This window comes from Podarcis vaucheri (genome assembly GCF_965113315.1).
Source record: "Podarcis vaucheri genome assembly, chromosome: 1".
NCBI classification, from domain to species: domain Eukaryota; kingdom Metazoa; phylum Chordata; class Lepidosauria; order Squamata; family Lacertidae; genus Podarcis; species Podarcis vaucheri.
This window is the reverse complement of record NC_138759.1, coordinates 29,932,439-29,947,286: the sequence shown is the minus strand read 5'-3', so window position 1 is coordinate 29,947,286 and position 14,848 is coordinate 29,932,439. Positions and strand designations below refer to the sequence as shown.

The 14,848-nt window shown below is 45.6% G+C and overlaps 1 protein-coding gene and 1 long non-coding RNA gene across 29 annotated transcripts in view; one reads left to right on the top strand and one right to left on the bottom strand.

The window, feature by feature from the left end:
- Positions 1-14,848, top strand: part of NRXN3 (neurexin 3) — a 1,220,542-nt gene that overhangs the window by 540,372 nt on the left and 665,322 nt on the right. For 17 of the 27 annotated variants that reach the window (XM_082232019.1, XM_082232034.1, XM_082232010.1 and 14 more), the window contains one exon: positions 8,857-8,883. The exons of the other annotated variants lie outside the window; for them this stretch is intronic. In XM_082232019.1, coding sequence (XP_082088145.1) covers positions 8,857-8,883 — 27 coding nt within the window. The remainder of the gene's footprint in view (positions 1-8,856; positions 8,884-14,848) is intronic. 27 annotated transcript variants of the gene reach the window in all.
- On the bottom strand, positions 89-13,911 carry LOC309538757. 2 transcript variants are annotated; one of them, XR_014222326.1, is made up of 5 exons: positions 13,788-13,881; positions 13,248-13,426; positions 8,811-8,876; positions 8,114-8,221; positions 89-773 (listed from the first exon to the last, which is right to left on the bottom strand). It is a non-coding gene; the product is annotated as an uncharacterized lncRNA (long non-coding RNA). The 2 variants fall into 2 exon arrangements; XR_014222325.1 differs by lacking the exon at positions 13,248-13,426 and having other exon boundaries at positions 13,788-13,911.

Here is a 14,848-nt window from a genome sequence, read left to right as displayed (position 1 = left end):
GACATTGTGTCTATTACAGGGAGACAGCTGGAAATGCTTCTGCACTGTGAGTTGGTCAAAGAGAGCAATGACAGGGAGTAAAAGAAGAGAGGTCTTGAACATTACTTCCCTGATTATTCAGTTTTTCCTACCCATTTAAAGCTCTCTGCATGCCAAGATTTTATAATCTGGTATAATCAAAAGTTCTTCAACCCTGCATTGGACTCCACAAGTTGCCGTACAGCACACAGTTGCCTTTCATATTCTATAGAGTGCCAAATTATACTTTTTCTGTGTCTCACCATTATTTTACTGGTCTGTTCCTGTATGTTTTGGGTAATCTCCCACTGGCCTTTCTGAGAGTCTGTGGATCCCATGGCCAGGTTAACTGTGTTCCCCACCAGCAGTCTCTCAAATTTTACATGATTTTGTAATAAATGACATACTGCTTTGAGACAGTGTCTTTTTGTGCCATGTTTTGATATAGAATGGTATAGAAAGAGAAATCTGGGTGATAAGGTTTTTGTGAAAACACTTGTCCTTGAACAGACAAAGGCTTGTGAAGAAGGCAGGTAGGAGACAATCTCTCAGTATCAAACAAGAGAAATAGAACATTGCTGCCATTGCTGAGTCCTCAGAAAAAAGAAAATACACTTTGGGTGACATCCGGTGGTGTCAGTCCACTTACACAATGGACTTCCGCTAGCATAACTTGAGTTTCCCTCTCTTCTCCCCCACTGCAGTTTCTAGAGTGTTGGGAGACCCCTAAGGGCACATGGGGACTCAGGGACGTGCTGGTGGGAGGAGAAAGAAAGGGAAATATAATCATGGCCATTCATGTGATGTTGAACATTGCTTTTATGTTCAGAAGAGGCCCCCTTTTGCACTTAGGCTTTTTAAACAATCCTTTTAGTGGCTCACAACATTTTCTTTTGAGAGATGGGTCCCCGTAAGAGTCTTAGAATAGTTTCTGGCTGCTCACAATGAGCGTTTAATATTCTTAAATATATATAATTTTATGGAAGACTGATTACTTAACTTTCTGGCACTGGGAGGATTTCAGATATCCTCCTGGTTGCCCAATTTCCTTTTTAATTGATGTTAACCATATTTAAAAAGACAAGCACAGGTCAAAGTTCATAGCTCAGAGGTGGAATGCTTGTTTTTACATACCGTATTTTTCGCACTATAGGACGCACTTTTTCCCCTCCAAAAATGAAGGGGAAATGTGTGTGCGTCCTATGGTGCGAATGCAGGCTTTCGCTGAAGCCTGGAGAGCGAGAGGGGTCGGTGCGCACAGACCCCTCTCGCTCTCCAGGCTTCAGGAGAGTCCCACCGCCAGTCCCACAAGCTCGGGGGACAGCGGGAGAGGCGCAGCGCGCCCTTCCCGCTGTCCCCCGACTTGGTTAGAAGGTTGGCGGGGGGGGAGCCTGCTCCTCCCCGTCGCCAGCCCCGCAAACTCGGGAGACAGCGGCAGGGGCGCAGCGCGCCCTTCCCGCTGTCCCCCGACTTGGTTAGAAGGCTGGCGGGGGGAGAAGCCTGCTCCTCCCCGTTGCCAGCCCCGCAAACTCGGGAGACAGCAGCAGGGGCGCAGCGCGCCCTTCCCGCTGTCCCCCGACTTGGTTAGAAGGCTGGCGGGGGGAGAAGCCTGCTCCTCCCCGTCGCCAGCCCCACAAACTCGGGAGACAGCGGCAGGGGCGCAGCGCGCCCTTCCCGCTGTCCCCCGACTTGGCTAGAAGGCTGGCGGGGGGAGAAGCCTGCTCCTCCCTGTCGCCAGCCCCGCAAACTCGGGAGACAGCGGCAGGGGCGCAGCGCGCCCTTCCCGCTGTCCCCCGACTTGGCTAGAAGGCTGGTGGGGGGAGAAGCCTGCTCCTCCCCATCGCCAGCCCCGCAAACTCGGGAGACAGCGGGAGAGGCGCAGCGCGCCCTTCCCGCTGTCCCCCGACTTGGTTAGAAGGCTGGCGGGGGGAGAAGCCTGCTCCTTCCTGTCACCAGCCCCGCAAACTCGGGAGACAGCGGGAGAGGCGCAGCGCGCCCTTCCCGCTGTCCCCCGACTTGGCTAGAAGGCTGGCGGGGGGAGAAGCCTGCTCCTCCCTGTCGCCAGCCCTGCAAACTCGGGAGACAGCGGCAGGGGCGCAGCGCGCCCTTCCCGCTGTCCCCCGACTTGGTTAGAAGGCTGGCGGGGGGAGAAGCCTGCTCCTCCCCGTCGCCAGCCCCGCAAACTCGGGAGACAGTGGCAGGGGCGCAGCGCACCCTTCCCGCTGTCCCCCGACTTGGTTAGAAGGCTGGCGGGGGGATAAGCCTGCTCCTCCCTGTCACCAGCCCCGCAAACTCGGGAGACAGCGGCAGGGGCGCAGCGCGCCCTTCCCGCTGTCCCCCGACTTGGTTAGAAGGCTGGCGGGGGGAGAAGCCTGCTCCTCCCTGTCGCCAGCCCCGCAAACTCGGGAGACAGCGGCAGGGGCGCAGCGCGCCCTTCCCGCTGTCCCCCGACTTGGTTAGAAGGCTGGCGGGGGGAGAAGCCTGCTCCTCCCTGTCGCCAGCCCCGCAAACTCGGGAGACAGCGGCAGGGGCGCAGCGCGCCCTTCCCGCTGTCCCCCGACTTGGTTAGAAGGCTGGCGGGGGGAGAAGCCTGCTCCTCCCCATCGCCAGCCCCGCAAACTCGGGAGATAGCGGCAGGGGCGCAGCGCGCCTTTTGCGCTGTCCCCCGACTTGGTTAGAAGGCTGGCGGAGGGCTTCCTCCTCCCCCAGCCCCGCAAGCTCCCAGAGCGATGCCAAAGCTGCGCGCAGCTTCGGCATGGCTCTGGGTCCCGTTCTGGGGGAGGGGGAAGCTCGGGCTTCCCCCGCCCCAGCCCCGCGCCTGGCGGGGGGGGGGGAATAAATTGTTTTTTGCCTTTATTCCCCCCCCCCAATCTAGGTGCGTCCTATGGACCGGTGCGTCCAATAGTGCGAAAAATACGGTATATGAGGTCTCAGGTTCAGTCAGTGACAACTTCAATTCAAAAGTTTCAAGCAGCAACTTTGGGAAAGACCTTTGCCTTGGACCCTCACTAGTCAGCACGGATCATCCTGCCCCAATCTGATGTTTTGGACTACACCTTCCATCAGTCTCAGCCAGCATGGCCAAAATACCTGGAGTATATATATATGGAGTGTGTATGCAGGTTTTGGTGTCTTCGGGTGTCTTCCCGTGTAAGAGTCGGGGTGTCTGTGCGACGTTTCGACGAGGTCTCACTCGTCATCTTCAGGCTGGTGCTTTCGGCTTCTTGTTACTGGAACAGAGCGTTCCAGTGTGTATATATATATATATATATGCTTTCGTAGATTTTCACGGGTACAGGAATGTACGAGTGAGACCTCGTCGAAACGTCGCCCAGACACCCCGACTCTTACACGGGAAGACACCCGAAGACACCAAAACCTGCATATATATATATATATATATATATATATATATATATATATATGGACCATTGATCTGGTTCCGTATTGGATTGCTCCTTGTGTCTTTTAAGCTCTGCTCAGTAATATTACACTGAATCTTAAAGAATAAAGAGAATAGCTAGTGAAGGTGACAGCATAGATGAGGAAAAATCACCACCTAATGCATAAATTGTCAGATCCAGTGCTATGGGGGGAAAGGACATTTTAGAGGAATGTTGTGCATAGCCCAACCTGGGTTTAAATCTTTAGCTGAAAATTTGAGATATAAATTAAGGAAGAACTGAGTTTGTGGATGGTCCTTTGGATTTGAATTCATTGTACAATGCCTTTTTTTCAGCAGTTGACACAGAAGCTTTTGGCAGCTACTTCCTTATCCTGTTAAATGTTTGATCAGTGCTTTGCAGGCAGCTCAGATGCTCCTGTAAAGGTATTTTAGCAAAGCCAAGGGCTTTGTTGCATCCAGCTGTGAGGAATCCAAGCCTTAGCTGGTGGTTATCACACAGCCCTTAGGTATTCAGCTGTGGGATGACATAATCGTCACGAGTGGCATTTAAGGCAGAAAGGCTGTATCAAATCATAACATTCTTGGCATTAGTTATATAAAAACCTGAGCACTCTCAGCCGCATAAGAAAATGACTTGGTCACAACAGGCACACCATATTAGCAGAAGCGGTTATAGCAAAGAAGATTGCTTGACCAGCAGTTTATTGTAGGAACATAGGAACCTGCCTTATGCAGAATTCATCCAGCCCATTAGTGTCCAAGCCAAATGGTATGAGATTCCAGGGATTTCAAACACACTCTTCCAAGGTCTGTGTTTCCTTTTGTGAATGATGCACAGCAGAGACTGTGGTGCCTTTATGATATATATACAACCTGAACCTACAAGGGAGGGGATCAAATTATCCCGCTCCAAGAGGGTCCTGTTTCTCTCATGGCTGGGAGCCCACATTGTGCTCCAACACCCCTTCCCCAGCTCACTGCATTTAGCAGATGGACACTTCCCCGAGCCCTCAAAATCCTAAACCTTCTGCTCTCCTTTTGTCTCTGTTTACTATCTCAGAGCTCAGGAAGAGGCTTCTCCCACTCTCTGGCTGGCTCAGAGTCTTTCCTTTGTTGATAGCCCATCTCTCGTTCCCTGCTAATGGCCTACCTTCTCCCAGGCAGCTTCCTGCACACGGGAAAAACTGGTTGGGCCTATACTATGACATGGGGACGCGGGTGGCGCTGTGGGTAAAAGCCTCAGCGCCTAGGGCTTGCCGATCGAAAGGTCGGCGGTTCAAATCCCCGCGGCGGGGTGCGCTCCCGCTGCTCGGTCCCAGCGCCTGCCAACCTAGCAGTTCGAAAGCACCCCCGGGGGCAAGTAGATAAATAGGTACCGCTTACCAGCGGGAAGGTAAACGGCGTTCCGTGTGCTGCGCTGGCTCGCCAGATGCAGCTTTGTCACGCTGGCCACGTGACCCGGAAGTGTCTCCGGACAGCGCTGGCCCCCGGCCTATAGATGTGAGATGGGCGCACAAACCCCAGAGTCTGTCAAGACTGGCCCGTTCGGGCAGGGGTACCTTTACCTTTACCTTTATACTATGACACTGCTAAATTCAGTGCTTGGCAGCCCATCGTAATGCACCAAGCATTGATTAAACTCCAACGCCCGTTAGACTCAGCACCCATTTGACACAGAGATTTAGGGGAGTCAACACACCCATAAAAGCAGCATCTACACTGACTAGCAATCATTTTTCAAGGTTTCAGAATGAAGTCTGTCTCCCAGCTCTACCTGCAAATTTTGGGGATTGAACCTGGGACCAGGCAATGTGGGTGCTTTGCCATTGAGTTGCAGCCCTTCATTTGGGGCCATAGAGGCTGCTGGAATCACTATTTTATCTGGAAACAAGAGAGAGGAAGCTGGACCCATTTCATTTATGTATATCATAAGTATTTTAATAACTTAGATCCTGACTTTCTTCATTGAGATGGACCCCAGGCATCTCACATAAGTAAAACCAGATAAAAACATCAACTCCTAAAATAAAACACTACAGGTGAAATGCAAAAAAACCCCAAAACCTATCACAACATAGAAAACCAGCAGGAAATGACAACAACCATATCTGTTGCTAACAGGAAAGTCTGAAGGAGCTGGATAAGAACAATAAATAATGCACAAAATAGCAACATAATTGGAAGCCACAAGTCAGATATTGCTACTTAAAAACAAACAAACAAAAATCTAAATGTCTGCTGGGAAAACCAGATCTTCCTGTCAATGCAAAACATACGCTGAGAAGAGGCCACATATATGTTTCTGTGGAAGGCATGAAACAAATTTGGTGCTAACAAATTTGGCTTGTTCAAGTTAACTATTTCAGAGTTAAGATGCTCAATAAACATTTTTATTTTGCCCAACTAAAAATTCACAAAATGTACAGACACCACCAGGCACAATTGTCCCCATATTGACAAATAGCAGAGAAATTAGAAATCAAATTACAGCAGAACATTGGAATCTTCCTTATACCAAGTCAGACCACTCGTTCACCTGGCTCAGTATTGAATGCACTGACTGGCAGTGGCTCTCAAGGGGACATTTCCAGTCCTACCTGAAGATGCTGTGGGTTGAACCTGGACCCATCTGCCTACAAAGAAGGTGCTCTGTCACTGATCTACCAGCTTTCTACCATCCTCAAATGTCTATTTGGAATACTTCAGCAACACAAGAGAAAGCAAGATCTTAAAATTCGAGAAAGAACTAGCCACCCAGTTACCACCTGGATCTTTTGAGTTCAGGACTTTGTGGCTTTTGAGAACAGCTCTGTAGAGAAATGAGCACCTTGCATGGATTGTGCTGACATTTGTAGTTGGGGCCCTCGGAAGGAATGGAATCAATCTTCTTGCTGGCAAGAATAATATTACCTTTAAATGGAAGAAGAAAAGCTTAGAAGACGAGATCTCTCTTCCCTTCAAAATAAACAAGAAAGCACCCACCCAGCCCTCCTCTGTTGATCTGGTGGGTCAAGTGCAACTTACTGAGTCCATGGACATTGGTTTTAACAGCTGATAATCCCCTAGCAAATGTAGCATTGAATGAAGCCACTTTTAGATGATATCCTGAACAAAAAATGCAATGAACTAAGACTTTCTGTAATGAGTAACGTGTGTGTGTGTGTGAGAGAGAGAGAGAGAGAGAGAGAGAGAGTCTCTCCATGTCTGCTGCTTGTTTATGACTTCATTCTTATGTCATCCATCATTTGTTGCCATTCCACCATCACTACCATCTCCATTGTGACCACCCTCCAGTCTTTAACGCACAAACTGTACTTCGGCAAATACAGCCTGCCCAGAGATATGATTTGTTCTCAGAGCAACAAAGTCATGAGTCACAAAGGGTAGCTATGAGAAACCAACCCCCCATTTTTTACTCAATCATCAGAACCCAACAAAGAACATTGACTTTCTCCAGAACACCACCATTATTGTGCCGAATAGTAAAGTGTGGATGCAGATATTGATAACACTATATTATCTAAGATATACAGTATATCATGGTGGTGTTGCAGTATTCTCTCATCCTCTCCACTCATGCAAGGTGACTTTCTGAAGCAGGGGAGCTTTCCATATCCATGGAAGCTCCCTACACATGTTAGATTCATAATTTTCCAGGGGTTTTAAAATGCACAAAGTCTCTGTGGATACAAAAAGTCCCCCTTATCTTTCACCAGTTGGAAGGTGACTGAAATGGCAATCGCTGAGGAGAGGTGAGAGGCAAAGCTAGTCCACATTGGTCAAATTGGCTGGGGCTGTTGGGAGTTGGAGTCCAGCAACCTCTGGAGGGAATCATGTTGACTAGATCTTGTGAAAATGCACAGAAGGCTTTTTGAGGATGGAGGACCCCCCCCCCCCAGTTTTGCAATTTAAATTTAAGAGGCCTTAATCTGTTCAGCAGTTGGTCTTGCGTTTGGCTCATAAGAGAATGTATTTTTGACTATACCACTGATTTGATCATTGGGCTAAATGGAAAAAGAAGAAGTTATGGATGTGGGGGGGAATGCTATATTTCTCTCTCATTTTCAATAAGTCCCTTTATAATATGCATCAATATACTTAATTGTGTTGGTCAAGAGATGGAGAGAGAATAGTTTCAAAGGAGAAGTAATTGCCATTTCAAGGTTTTCATATATCATCAAAGAAACAAGTTTTTAAGCATTATGAAGATTGCTCTCTATTGGCTGTTAAAAGTGTTAAATGTTACAGTGGTGGAAGGCATGGGAGAAATATTCCTTTGTAGTTACAGTACAAGCAAGGTCCTCTCAGCAGATCAATCCCAATGAGAAGAAAGATCATCTTGGAACAGGTGGTCCTTTTAGTTTCCTGGGCCCAAACTATTTAGAGATTTTAACGTGATTACCAGCATTTTGAATTGTGCCTGGTTTCATTTAGGCTCAATTGCAGAAGGGGGGGGGCAGCGGGAATGGCGTCATCTGATGTCAATAATGGGCAGGCACATTAGCAGCCTTGAAACTACCAACTTCTTAATATTAAGGGAACATCTCTACATCATAAACTTTCTCATTACACCCAGGAAAAGGTACAGCTGACAGGTGAGCAAAGATCTTCCTAGCGGCAGCTGCCACTTTACCATCTAGGAACAGAGTAGGATTCAGAACATATGAAAGTGGACAGGGCAATATTCACATGCATATTCAGTGACCGCCATCATGTTCACTTCCTCCAGAACACAGTGGATTCCGTAAGCAGGAGCCCATAGATGGAGTCATCTTCCACAATTGATGATTGTGCTATCTTACAAGGGAGAAAACGTTGCCATTTACATTGGACTGTCTATCTTGCTTTTAAAATACAAAGAAATAAAAACCCATAGTGATAAAACCCAGTGAGGAGAGGTGATCTGAGGAAGGAGTCTTTTGTCTTTCTGGGTGTGCATATCACAGAGGGAAATACCCAGATTGGTTCGCTGGCAGCCATATTGACTTAATTTGATTCCTATTGATTCTCTAGGCTTTTCTTGGGGAATAGGGAGGCTCCTTGCAGGAAATGAAACACTATTGTTTGCTGCTTGATTTATGAATATTGGTGAATCATGTGCTGTTAATGTTCCATCTGATGTTCTGTGCTTCAGAAATGTGTCTACTCTCCCCCCTCCCTAGTCTGTGCTATGTTGTCTGCTGTTTTGGATTGATGTTGTTCAGGTAGTGATGGACTGAGGCCCTTATGGCTGCCTCTCTCCTGATGTGTCTGTGTGTTGTCTTTGGTGGCGTAACCCCTCCCAAATCTCATAAGTGTGCGTAAGGGCTGTGCTGGTTATTCCAGTTGTTTTTTGTTTGTTTCTTTTTAGTGATGTTACCCCGGTTTTATCTGCCATTTTACTAACCTCTGGTTTATTGTTTTCGCTTTTTTCCATTCTTTTGCTAACAAAGTTGAGTTGACCAAAGCTGACCTGCAAGGTAGAGAAGGTTTTTGTTTCCATTGCCAGTTTGGACTGAAAGATGCCTTTTAATGTAACCTTTAGAGCCTTTTAATTATTATTATTATTGTTATTATTATTATTAATTATTATTATTATTCTTTGATGCAGTCACATCTCTAAGCCAAATGGGTACAGCAAGCATTCCACAACCTGCTAGGTTGGAGAATGGGGTGGCAAGGATTTGGGGGAGAAATGTCTAGGTATGGTTTGGGGTAGCTTAAGAGGTTTGACTGTATCTCATTCTAAGAGTATCCATAACTGCACAGCTTGATTTCCTGAAATAAGGGGTTAACATAACAAAACATGGCACTGGATGTCTGGTTACTGAAATAAAAATGTGAATCAGTCCTTTGGAGGACTGAGAAGTTTATAGTCCAGTCTACACTGTAGAGAAGTGGGTGAAATGTGACCTCTTTGTGCTGTTCCATGCATTAGAACAGCTTTCAACAATCTGGTGCCCTCCAGACATTTTGAACTACACCTCCCAGACAGGCTGGAGCTGATGGGAGGTGTAGTACAAAATACTGAGAGGGTGGCAGGATGGCAAAGTCTGCGTTGGATGAAATAGCGTTGGATGAAATAAAAGTTTGTGCCCAGCTTCTTAAAGAGGAATCTAGTGATGTCATACAAACCAGTTATCAATGCGTGTTGGGTAACAAAGACACTGAAGGATGTGGATGGAGGAAAGTCCAAAGTTGAAGAGTAGAATGGACTGCAGGAGACTGGAGCTGGGCAAGATGGATTTCATTAACTAAAATCAGAGGAAAAGCAAAGTAAAGAAGGTAATTTAATGTTGGTGGCTAATGAATGAAGTCAAAAGTTGTTCCTAAGACGTTTAAATGCTAACACCAGAAAACTTCAGTAATTGCTGTGCTGAGATGGTAAGCACAATCAAAAACTGGGTTTCTTCTGTTGGAATGGGTTTTGGAAAAACTTAAGGATAAGGGTGGGAAGGACAGGTTTTTCATGTTCACCTAAGATTTTCATTAAGACTCTCCTGGGGTGCATCAAACATATTTTCTCTAGATAAAGTTATTTGGGATTGTGGAGAACAAAACACACATGAAGACTGGCAAGTGTGAAGATTCTTGTGTATGTATTGAAACCAAAAGGCATAATTTAGATTATACTTGACCTTATCCAGTTACCATTTTGATTAATCATATTATAAGACTTGACAGAGATGACACAAAAGTCTAGACAACTAACAGTTTTCCAGGAAGATTCGCGGGGGGGGGGGGGAGAATGTACAGCAAAAAATAGCAATATAATGAAACCCAAGAGGTGCAGTGATGGAAGTGATTAAATCTAATATGCTAAAATAATTTTTAAACCAAAGACGAAGCAGGATAATAATCATAAAATGCAACAAAATTATTATTATTACTAATAATTATACACTGCTTTGTCAAAGCAGTTGACAGGGAGTTAAGATAATAAAATCAAGAAAAAATACAATCCTACTAAATGATGGAGAAAAAGAGAGAGATATTGGGATGCCAAGAAAGCCCTCATGATGTTGAAAAGGACTGTCGAAAAAAAGAATCCCTTTCATTTCCCTGGTTCCGACATGATGAGTGATGCTGCTAGCATGAAAGTAACAGATTCCAAGAAATACATATTTGGTTTCAGGACATGTGCCAAGAAGCCACATTTAGCCAGATTCCCAGATTTTCCCATCTTGTGTCCGTGCATTGATTTATCTGTTTGTGATGGACATAGATAATGATCTACACACAGGCTATATGCTATTTCCGATGTGTATGTTCTGTGTCTGAAATGAGTATTGCATGAGGTAGTCCTCAGAGTTGCAGCTTGACCTAATTGGCCAGTTACGACTGAGCTGTTATATAGGCTTCACATTCAAAAACTCTACACAATACCTGCTGTCAAGGCCACTGCCCTTCAGAGCATTTACAAATTCCATTAGGCTGTTTTAGGACCCTCACCTCTTTCCTATAAAATAGAGGAAATGTTTTTCTTCTTCTTCTGAGTTGTTCTGAGTGCCAGACAGTGTCATGCAGAGGTACCTTAATTTCAGGAAACCAATCTTTGCTGCATAGGTTTGGATATCTGAGTCCACGTGGAAACTTGAAACTCCCTTGAGATCTGAGGGGCTGTTTTCTGTGCTGCTGTGACCTGGACGATGGGGAGGTCTGGTGGAGAAAGACTTGCCCACTATACCTTTCTAACACTCCTCATTTTAATCACCTTCCTTCCTTCCTTCCTTCCTTCCTTCCTTCCTTCCTTCCTTCCTTCCTTCCTTCCTTCCTTCCGTTTCCACTTCTGATGAGTGTTGTACACATCTCCTTTTTCTCACACACTTAACTCCCCTCTTTGCTTTCCTTGCAATTATAAGATCCAGACATATTCCCTTTTATGCGGTTCACTTTGCCGTGGGAGGGGCATCCCAGCTTACTCATCCTTTTACAGGCATGGCCTATGCAAAACTGTTATTGAGTGTTGTGAGGGGAAAGGGAGCAGAAAAAGGCAGGTATGTATCATTTTGTTTAATAGAGGAAGAAATCTGAAGTTTTATCTGGGGAGTCATAACTAGACATTTTGAACTAAACACCTTTAGTCTCATCTACCCACCTGAGGACAGCCTGATTTTGATATATGCTCATAAGCTTGTATAATGACCTGCCTCATTCTATTCTTGCTTATTTGGAAGTCAAACCACCAAGTTTGAATGTTGAAAAATACAACTGGGATCTGGAATTACCTTCCCTTACAGGGGTGTTCCTTTTAGGTCTTCTTTCTCCTTCTTGAGTCCAACCAGCCAGGAGTCACATTTTGGCTGACAACACAGTTCTGTGTGCTGCCCAGATCTGAGTATGTTATGATGTCATCAAGGGCAAAAAAACACTGATTTTGAATTATGGCACTACTTTTTTGGACCAGTCACATTTATTTATTTCTTAACAAAATGTATATATCACTTGATTGTAATAAAATCTCTTAAGTGATTTACAAGAAACTATAAAATTATCAATAAAAAACTATTAAAACATTTAAAGATAATTAGAAATTTATGTGACACTTGGGTGCACCAATTTTTGACTTTACATAGGGCACCATATTACGAAAGATTACCAAAATCTGCCCCTGATCACAGCATTACCGTATATAGCAAATAAGTTCTGGGTATCTGCTAATTTTACTCAAGGCAAACAAAGCCAGTTAAGAGCAAGGGCAGTGTTTCCTGAACAGATAAATATTTCCATCCCATTTTATAGAAATGCCCCCCTCCAACAAAGAAAATGGGCTTTAAGTTATATAGTAAGTGTTAATTAAAACCCCCAAACCTTTTAGTTTGCCTCGGCCCTGTCCATCAATGTTTGCATCTTTGGTCAACCAAAGGCATGAACTTAACTTTCCTTATCTGTTGGAAGACACTTGTGCTTCCTTCCTCCTTATCCTCACATTGCATAACAATCAAATCCACTCATGGAATGCTGAGTCACGTTCCCAGGGGCAGAGGGAGGGTGTGTAGTGGGTACGGACCGCCCCGCGTGTCACCACTGAGGGGGGTGACAAAATGGCGGGCTGCACTCACTGCTGGGCCTGCAGCGTGCCTGAGCCACACATCTCTCCTGGGATAGACGCAGTGGCTTGGACATGAACAGGCTCTGCGCTGCCCAAATGCTCCTCCCGCTGCCTCACTCCCCCCAGCTGTGGGGCGGCTGAGTGGAAGGAGGTAGGTAGATTCTGAAGGCCCTGCACCCCACCCCTATGGGCAGCTCTCCCCACCCCTGAGTTTGCTGCCCTAGGCGCCCTAGTGGCCTCCTCCACCACTGCATGCTCCATCCCTATTATTTACATTTTCCCAATCTTTAGAAAGTGCATGGGACACCATATTTTTAAAGGGTTGCATCCATTGATATGAGAGTGGAAAGTGAGTTTGTGCAATGGATCTTTCCCTTACCCTTCTCTCTCCTTTCAACACACACTGCCTCCCAAAAAGCTTCTCCCTTCAGAGATCAAGGTGGGTACTGACCAAATATTGTGCACTGTGTCATCCATGCCTGCCATGGGGCAGAGGGGAAAGGCCAAAATCAGGTGGAGGAACTCCGCCCTCTTTTAGACAATTTCCCCTAAACACACCTAGAAGACACAGCTCACTATGCAGGTCTGCTTCACCTTTTGGAGAGGCTTTTTTTGGGGGGTGCTGCTGCTGAGGGATAAGGTAAAGACAACAATCCACTGAACAAGCTACCTTCCTCTTGCGCAGTTTTGAAAATAGCCTATACCTGTAACAATGAATAGGTGAGGCTTTTCTGGGCCAGGAGAGGGAGTAATAGAAAAAGTTTCATTTGCTGATTTGTGTTGATAACATACCAATTAATGCGCAGAGTCACTTCTCCTATCAAGCACACATACTTTTGTAGGGATAATCGGTATAGACCAACAACTGTGCAGTAAATGCCAGTTATTCTAGGCTGACAATCTTTCACTGGTTATTATTTTCTACTTCATTTGTGTTGGGGGGGGGCTTCTAGAGAGCCAGTTCATTTTTCCTAAAATGTGAAAGAAAATCCCCTTAAACAGAAAGAAAGAGATTTGGAGGCAGAGGTGGGGGAGAGAGATTGGTTGGATGGATTTAAATGATAACAACCAAACACTCTTTTCATAAATTAAAACCTATAAACAGACTCATCTGAAATCTATACCGGTGATTGCACAATTAAGCGTTAAGATTTTAAAGCTTTATTAAGCAGGCAGGATCTTGTTAAATGGCACCAGAAATGCCATGAATAGAAATGAAGCATATGACACCTTGTGGAGAGCTTGAGAAAGATGTTACTCAGTGCCAATTCTCATTCCCTGTGCACATAAATTATGTATCCTATCTCCATTGCTTCTGCCCTCGGCTGTTACTTGAAGGGTCATGTGCATGAAAACAGACTTCTTTGGCATCTAAAGCCCTGGTGGGCTCCTCTTGCTTTCTCCTCCATAATCCTCATTCCCTGTGACATCCCCCTTGCCATGGCCAAGATTCTAGTGTCATAGGCAGGGGAATTATGACATCAGCGAGGAACAGAAATAGCAGAAGAAGAATTCTCCACAAGACTGCTCTCTAGTCCTCATGTGAAACTTCCTCGGGGAATGCCAAAGAGGTGAAGCGAGCACAATGATCCAGAAGCTCAACTTCTGTCCATCAAACAGGCTGTAACTAAATAAAGCTCAGCCAGTTTGTATTTCCTGTTGGAAGTTAAAAGGCTCCAGCATTAGAAAGGTGGCTCTGACCCATCTTGTAGCCCCTGGGACCGGGGGGGGGGGAATGAAAACCCACTGTTTATTTCCCACTGTTTACTGCTGAACCAGAGCAAACAAGAATTGAGTTTTCTGTGGATTGGCCATTTGTTCCAATTCAGTGGTAAATGGTGGGTTTTTGCTAGGGAAAGCTGCAGGACCTGTGCCTAGATTCCTCAGAAGAAATCACAGGACAATGGGTGGTGTGGATGAGCCCTCATTTAGTTTCACCTGTTTCAGGCTTCCTCAAACTCAGCCCTCCAGATGTTTTTGGCCTACAACTCCCATGATCCCTAGCTAAGAGGACCATTGGTCAAGGATGATGGGAGTTGTAGTCTCAAAACATCTGGAGGGCCGAGTTTGAGGAAGCCTGACTTATTTCAATGGGTTTTCTCTGAGAAGAATTTAGTTGAGGTGAACCAGCTGACAATAGTTGCTACTACTTAATTAAATTATGCATCCAGCTCCTTAAATAAAATAAAGGCCATGTGGATTTAATTTTAAGTTTGCAGAGTTGGTGTATTAAAGTGCTATGTTTTCCTAGCATAACAGATACACTTAAATCAGAACAAAAGCTCAATAGAGACCTAGAATAGAATCATAGAATCATAGAATCATAGAGTTGGAAGAGACCACAAGGGCCATCGAGTCCAACCCCCTGCCAAGCAGGAAACACCATCAAAGCA